The 7,716-nt window shown below is 44.3% G+C and overlaps 1 protein-coding gene across 1 annotated transcript; it reads left to right on the top strand.

Moving 5' to 3' along the window:
* Positions 1–4,158: 4,158 nt before the first annotated feature.
* On the top strand, positions 4,159–5,361 carry fbxl14b (F-box and leucine-rich repeat protein 14b; the record flags this gene model as incomplete). The annotated part of the gene is made up of 1 exon (XM_083906605.1): positions 4,159–5,361. The coding sequence occupies one exon, from the start codon at positions 4,159–4,161 to the stop codon at positions 5,359–5,361; it is 1,203 nt and encodes a 400-aa protein (XP_083762731.1).
* Between the last annotated feature and the right edge of the window lie 2,355 nt (positions 5,362–7,716).

Genomic DNA, 7,716 nt, shown 5'->3' with positions numbered 1-7,716 from the left:
TTTTAAATGTTTTATTTAAAGGAAAAAAACGTACATTACACCTGCCTTGCATCATGGATGCACAATTAATTACATATAGAGAGTCATACTGTTTTAGCAGTTGCTGGTTAGTGCAGAAATAAAGACCTCACATTTTTCCATTACAAAGCAAAACCATATTTATTGCACATCTCAGCCTCAGTTGACTCCATCTCTGCGTCATCCCTGTGATTATTGAAAGATGTCAGGAGTTGTGGTTCATGACCGCGTCCCCTCCGGCTGCAAGAAGCTATTCTATGTTTGCATGACATAATGGCTGCAGGGAAAACCTGTGTGGCCGCAGCTGATTACACAAGAACACCTAACACGGGTCTGTTTATATTGTGTGAATGGAATAAGTGTCGTTTTATTTGACAATGACAATATGTCGACCTCGTCATTTATAGAAGACGAGAGGAGACAGAAGGGAGAACCATGGAGGACGTGGACTCTGACTCTGCTGAACTCGTTGTGGTCGGAATATTGCACGGAACAAGGATTACGGATTAAGGATACGGACTACGGAGTATATATATGTGTCATACTTCTTCAGAGGTGGAAAGAGTACTGAAATATTCTACTCAAGTAAAAGTACCACTATATTTAACAAAGTACAAGTACTGGTCTAAAAATTTACTCAAGTTGAAGTAGCTTGTTTAAAAAAGTTAACTTTTTTTCACCTGTCATTATTCATTCACCTGTCTTCATAGACAATTCACCTGTCTTCATAGTCAATTCACCTGTCCTCCTCATTCATCCACCTGTCCTCATCATGCATTCACGTGTCGTCATTGTCCATTCACCTATCCTCATCATTCACTAGTCCTCAACGTCCATTCACCTGTCCTCATCATTCATTCACCTGTCCTCATCATTTATTCACCTGTCTTCATTGTCCATTCACCTGTCTTCCTCATCCATTCATCTGTCCTCAAAATTCACCTCTCCTCATCGTTCATTCATCAGTCCTCATCATTCACCTGTCTTCATCGTTCACCTGTCCTCATCGTTCATTCACCTGTCCTCATTGATCTGTCCTCATCGTTCATTCACCTGTCCTCATGTTACACCTGTCCTCATTGTTCACCTGGCCTGTCCTCATCATTCATTCCCCTGTCCTCATAGTTCTCATGTCCTCATCGATCATTCACCTTTATGTCAATGTAGCTACTAGCGAGGTACAGTACCGAAAAAAACATACTTAAATAATTTGAAGTACACAAAAAACATACTCAGTTACAGTAACACGTGTAAATGTAATCCATTACTTTCCACCTCTGTATTTCTGATACTCGTGTGAGGAGGAACGGACAGAGGCGACGATCGCTGCATCAGTTCTAATCCGTTCACAGAGAACAGAGAGGAGGAGAGGATGAAGTGCGGGGAAAGAAGAGTTGCTGTCAGTCGTGCACGGCTGCCTCTCCTTCCATGTAAAAATGCCCGTTTCTGCTGCAGCTCCTCTCCCTTGCTGTTATCCTTACCTGATCACTGTTCCCTCTCCTTCTCCCTAAACCACTTTGACACACACCACTGGTTCCAGCAAACGTCTCCCCTGCCATATTATCGCGCGCACGCACACACACACACACACACACACACACACACACACACACACACACACACACACACACACACACACACACACACACACTCACAGTAAAACAGAGAAACACAAGCCTATAAAAACGTAATGTTTTCATGCAAAATGCCACATATGTTCAGACATATGTTCTCCTGTCTGTGCCTATACACATATACACTCAACAGCCACTTTATTAGGTACACATGACACCCAATAAAGTTGCCGTAGTGGAGACTGCTGCGGTGTTCCAGGCAGCAGCAGCAGCAGCAGCAGCAGCCTCATCTGCTTAAAGATTCAACGTGTTTCAAAGACGCAGGGTCTTCATGTGTTGGTTGTAACAAGTATCGTTTGAAACCCAGTCTGGTTGATGTTTTTGAGCTGCATGGTAGGTGGTGTACCTAATAAAGTGGCCACTGAGTGACACGCACGCACGCACACACGCACACACACACACACACACACACGCACACAGTCTACTGAGGAGGTCTGAGAAAGAGAGAGGCCCAGTGCAGGGGATGAAAGCTTCAGGTCGGGTTCACAGAATGATCTTTTCTACCTCTGCTCATCATGTATGTTGGTCATGTCCGTGCTTTGATGCATTAAAATAAGCAAGTTTGAAAATGTCTGTATTTATATTGGAGTCTTCTCACAGTATGACTGTGATTGAGGACTAAAACTTTGGTTCTTTAATAAACAACCAAGTGTATCGCAGACGACACGTTTGCGTTACCGTAACTACTTGACGATTTGTGCCATCGGAAAAATTGTTTCTGAAAGCTGAGGAGTTGTGTGGTTATTATGGTAATTTCGCCAGTGAGGAACAAGTTGGAAATAACACGTGTACATATTTTTTTGGACTGTTTTTGGACATTGAGAATGGACGATGATGACAGCTAACTGAGTTCTAATTTCAAATTCAACACGCACATTCTGGTGTTCGTGTACAACTACAGTGTTTTGTTGTTGTTTTCTTCATTTTAAATTGTTAATACACTATTTCAACAGTAAATTGTAAAATAACTGCCAGATATTGAGTTATTCTGGAAAAATGGGCAAAAGTACTTACTCACAGGACATTTTCTATAAGTCAAGTTTATAAACAGTATAATAATAAGATTATATGAATTACAACTCTGAGCTTTGCATATATGAAAATACTTTTATAAAAACTTGTATGTATTCAGCCCTCACTCCTTAATATCTGAAATGTTTATTGATGTCCCATTCTTTTAAAAATTATTATACGATTATAATCAATGTTAATATTGAAATTACAAAACCTGCTTTTATTCTAATGCATTTTATTTGCATTTATGAAATGCAGGAAATGAAAGTGCACAGTTTAAAGTAAATATAACAGAGCGGAGTCAAAGACACAAAGAGACTGTGTTTCTACGCGGCGAAAACGTCGTTTAAAATGATAAAAAAGAACTTGTAAATGTGGAGGTCCGTGTCTCTCTAACTTCTCCACCGTGTTTCCTGTGTGGTCCGCTCAAAGGGTTAAAGCCCAAAGTGAACTGAATTGTAAGAAGTTGGTTTCCAAGGGAAACAGTTCGCACCGTTCCAGCTGAGGCGGGACAAACCAACTTGCCTGACACGGAGGCTGGAGGGGTGACAGCTAGCTGACATGACGCGCTAACGCCACGCCGCGTCGCTTCGCAAACATTAAATACACATTTACACTTTGCTGCTCTCACTATACTATCGTTGTGGTGCAATGTCGTCTTTTTAAAAAGCCGTTTCGTGACACGAGTGGTGAACACTCGCGCGCACTTCCACCCCTCGTGTGCAGCCACAGTGCTGCGGTCGCTGCCAAGTCGGTTTGAAAAGAGCAGACAAAGGCTTTGAGCTCAGGACGCCCCTCTCTCTCTCTGTGTGTCGCTCTCACTCTGCCGACAAAAGCAGCCTCGCTCCATCGTCCGTTCCCTTTTCTACCATGGAGATGTTATTTAAAAGGTGGCGCTAGGTTAGAGTTTTTTTAATTATTGTTATTTTTTTTAATTTTTTATTTCTGACTTTCTCTTTCATACTGATATGTACGACCATCTGGATCCGCGCTCGGCCGAGAGAGAGAGGCTTTTAGTTGGTATAATACAAGGAAGCGTCGCCTGAGAGAGAGAGGGAGAGAGGGGGAAGGATTGACGCTTTTCCTCCTCTCCTACTCCTCCTCCTCCTCCTTCCTTTCGCCCCCCTCCTCTCCTCCTCTTTTTGGCGGAGAGAGGGGTTGAGGCTGGAATAAACGCTCTTTTTTGTTGTTTTTGGATTTTTTTTAATGCCTTTGAATCCTACTGCGCAATCAGACCGGATCACGTGGGACTGGAGCGAGTTGGATCGATTTTGCACAGTTCAATAGGAGAGAGAGAGAGAGGAAAAAGAGAGAGAAACTAACTCTTATTTCTTGTTTTTTTTTGTTTTTTTTACTTCTGTGGATAACTGTGACTGTTGATACTTTTTTGTTGTTGTTGCTGTTGCCGTGATAGCGAGAGAAGAGTGGCTTCTTTCTTTCAGCCTTGGAGGTGAGGAGTATTAATTCTTATATGCCTGGGTTTTGAAAAACAATGGAGACGCACATTTCGTGCCTCTTCCCGGAAATTTTGGCCATGATTTTCAGCTATCTGGACGTGAGGGACAAAGGCAGGGTGGCCCAAGTGTGCATCGCTTGGAGGGATGCATCCTACCACAAGTCAGTGTGGAGGGGGGTGGAGGCCAAGCTGCACCTCCGCCGGGCCAATCCCTCCCTGTTCCCCAGCCTCCAGGCCAGGGGCATCCGGAGGGTCCAGATCCTCTCCCTGCGCCGCAGCTTGAGCTACGTGATTCAAGGAATGCCCAACATCGAGTCCCTCAACCTGTCCGGCTGCTACAACCTCACAGATAACGGGCTGGGTCACGCGTTTGTGCAGGAGATCCCGTCACTGAGGGTTCTGAACCTGAGTCTGTGCAAGCAGATCACAGACTCCAGCCTCGGCCGAATAGCTCAGTATCTGAAGAACCTGGAGGTGCTGGAGCTCGGCGGCTGCAGCAACATCACCAACACTGGGCTTCTCCTCATAGCTTGGGGCCTGCACAGGCTCAAGAGCCTCAACTTGAGGTCCTGCCGGCACGTCTCGGACGTGGGGATCGGACACCTGGCGGGCATGACCCGCAGCGCGGCAGAGGGCTGCCTGAACCTGGAGTACCTGACTCTGCAGGACTGTCAGAAACTGACGGACCTGTCACTCAAACACATTTCCAAGGGGCTGACCAAGCTGCGGGTGCTGAACCTGAGCTTCTGCGGGGGGATCTCCGACGCGGGGATGATCCACCTCTCCCACATGGCCTCGCTGTGGAGCCTCAACCTGCGGTCCTGTGACAACATCAGCGACACGGGGACCATGCACCTCGCCATGGGGACCCTGAGACTCTCCGGACTGGACGTGTCCTTCTGCGACAAGATCGGGGACCAGACGCTGGCGTACATCGCCCAAGGCTTGTACCAGCTCAAGTCGCTGTCGCTGTGCTCGTGTCACATCTCGGACGACGGGATAAACCGCATGGTGAGGCAGATGCACGAGCTCAGGACCCTGAACATCGGACAGTGTGTGCGTATCACGGACAAAGGGCTGGAGCTCATAGCTGACCACCTGACCCAGCTGGCAGGCATTGACCTGTATGGATGTACCAAGATCACCAAAAGGGGACTGGAGAGGATCACACAGCTCCCCTGCCTTAAAGTATTGAACCTGGGACTCTGGCAGATGACAGAGAGTGAGAAAGTGAGGTGATTGGAGATGATGTTTTGTGTGTGTGTGTGTGTTTTCTTTTTCCTTTCTTTTTAAAAAAAATGGGGACAGGAGGTGGGAAAACTTATTTTCTGATTTGAAAAGAGAGAGAGAGAACCTTTCTTTCCCCCCTCCTCTGTTAAAGGTGCGCTTCTCCCATGTTCTGTCAAAAACATTGTTTCCTTTCAGTTTGCCGTGCAGGATCTACACTAGTGTTTGATAATATTCCCATAGGGAGAAATAAAAAAGAACTGATTTTTTTTTCTTGTGAATATCCATGTTAGCGTTGAATTTTTTTTTACCACATATTGAGTCGCACAAAATTCCGACATCGGGATTTGGATTAAACTTGTAGTTTTTTTCTGCACACGTGAGAATAATCTGCTGCGTTCACTGACACTTCCGCGTAATCGGAAAAAAGTGAACGACCTGCGTCCAAAAACTGATCCGATTCCTTTCCATTTTTTTCCGTTTGAGTGTGGGACTTTTATTATTTTTTAACAGTGAGTCTGGATCTTTCGCTAACAGCCATCACGCCTAAAAAAAAAAAAACACACTCACACACACACACACTCAAAAAAACATTTGGCTACCTCGTCGTATGTGGTTGTTTTCAAAGGGTGTATACTGTTAAAAAGAAAAAGGAAGGAGGAAAGCGAGAATGAGAGACTGGGAGAAAATGTGCCTAAAGGGACTGTGTCTGCCCCCTCCCCCTCCTCCTCCTCCTCCTCCTCCTCCCCTATTCCCTCCCTCCCTCCATGGAGCAGAGCTGGAGAAAGGAGAACCAGGACACGATCTAAATACCTTTGTTAATTTATCCCCATAAACAGCAACAATTTCCTGGAGAGAGAGACGGAGAAGGAGGAAGTGTGAGCGAGCTGTAAAAAAAAACATGTTGTCCAATCACACACGAGGATGACGCTTTATGCAAAAAACATCATTCTTATCAGCATCATCATCATTGTTATTATTATTATTGTCTTTAAAAAAGTCATTTTTCTTAGACGTGCGTTGCATTCAGGGGTTTGAACCGACACGAAGGAGACAAGACTATCAGCCGCGAGGAACATAGTCCTTACATAACAACACTGTAAGAGGGAGAAGGTGCATTATAGCGAGGCGTAATACTTAGATTTAAAGATTTAAAACACAACATTAGCGCGGCGCGGTGCGTTCAGTGTTGTTTTCTGAGGGATTTTGCTGAAATAGCGGAGCATCGTACTTCAAATTGAAGTGATTTCTGTGTCTTTATCGGTCAAAACAAATCAGGGTTTGCTGTATGTTGTTGTTGTTCCTCCTCTTCATGTTAATGCCAACACCTTCTTATTCATGTTGATCCACAGAGAGGATGGTGGTGATGGTGATGGGGGGGCTGACATGTTTCCTTTTTCTTTATCTCTCTCTTTTCTCCCTGAATTAAAATACCCCTGAATCCAGTTTTGAGACGTAGCTTAGAAGTAGGAGCGATCGATTATTTCTTCTTTTTTTTCCTCCTCTCTCGCCTCCGTCTTCTCGGGTTACAAGCGGAATGTCTCTCTCCCCCTCTTTCACACACACACAAATGCACACTGAGGCCTGTGTGTGTGTGTGTGTGTTTAATGTAATGCAAATGACCTGCTAGAAAAATTAATATACAGTTGTGCGTTCCTGCTGAAAAAAAAGCTGTGTGTGTGAGCGTGTGTGTGTGTGTTTTTTGAAAATAAAATGATGTACTGTATATTATGTGTTTGTAAAGAAGGAAGGAAAGGAAGAAATGCAGAATCCCCAAATTAAATTGTTTTATATTCTTACGGTTAAAACAATTAAAGATATTTATATAATAAAAGAGACGAGAGCTGCGTGGACTACTTTTTGTGTGTGTGTGTGTGTATTGTTTTGTCATCCTGTGTGTGTCGTGTAATTGTGCTTTTAACAACAGCGTGAACCATATTTGGTTTCCATAAAGGCAATGGTCACAACTGTTTGTTCAACAAACGCAGCCTTGTAAAAGCTGCGGCCTTGTCCATAAAACAAGGGATTTTCATAATATTAATGCCTCGCTGTTAATATCCACCCACACGTTGCTGTGGAGTATTGTCCCAGATCAGAGCGAAGAAAAGAGGAAAAGAGGAAAAGAGGAGAGGAGGGGGGTTTGGATCTGTTATGTTGTTAAATTATTTACAAGGAGATATAAAATGGATGCTTGCTGTCTTGATTTGGCTGCAGCGTCTGTGTAATTAATTATCCCGAGGTGTTTATTATAGGAAGCTGCAGCTGGGTGTGTGTTGTATTTTTAAATCCTCAAATATAACAGACAGAAAAAAAGATGGTGGTGGGGTTGAAATCAAATCGGTGAGTCGGGCAGTGGGGGGGGGGGGG

The sequence above is a fragment of the Microchirus variegatus genome (assembly GCF_963457635.1).
Source record: "Microchirus variegatus genome assembly, chromosome: 20".
NCBI classification, from domain to species: domain Eukaryota; kingdom Metazoa; phylum Chordata; class Actinopteri; order Pleuronectiformes; family Soleidae; genus Microchirus; species Microchirus variegatus.
Note: the sequence above shows the minus strand (reverse complement) of the source record. Positions and strands in the feature narration are given on the sequence as shown.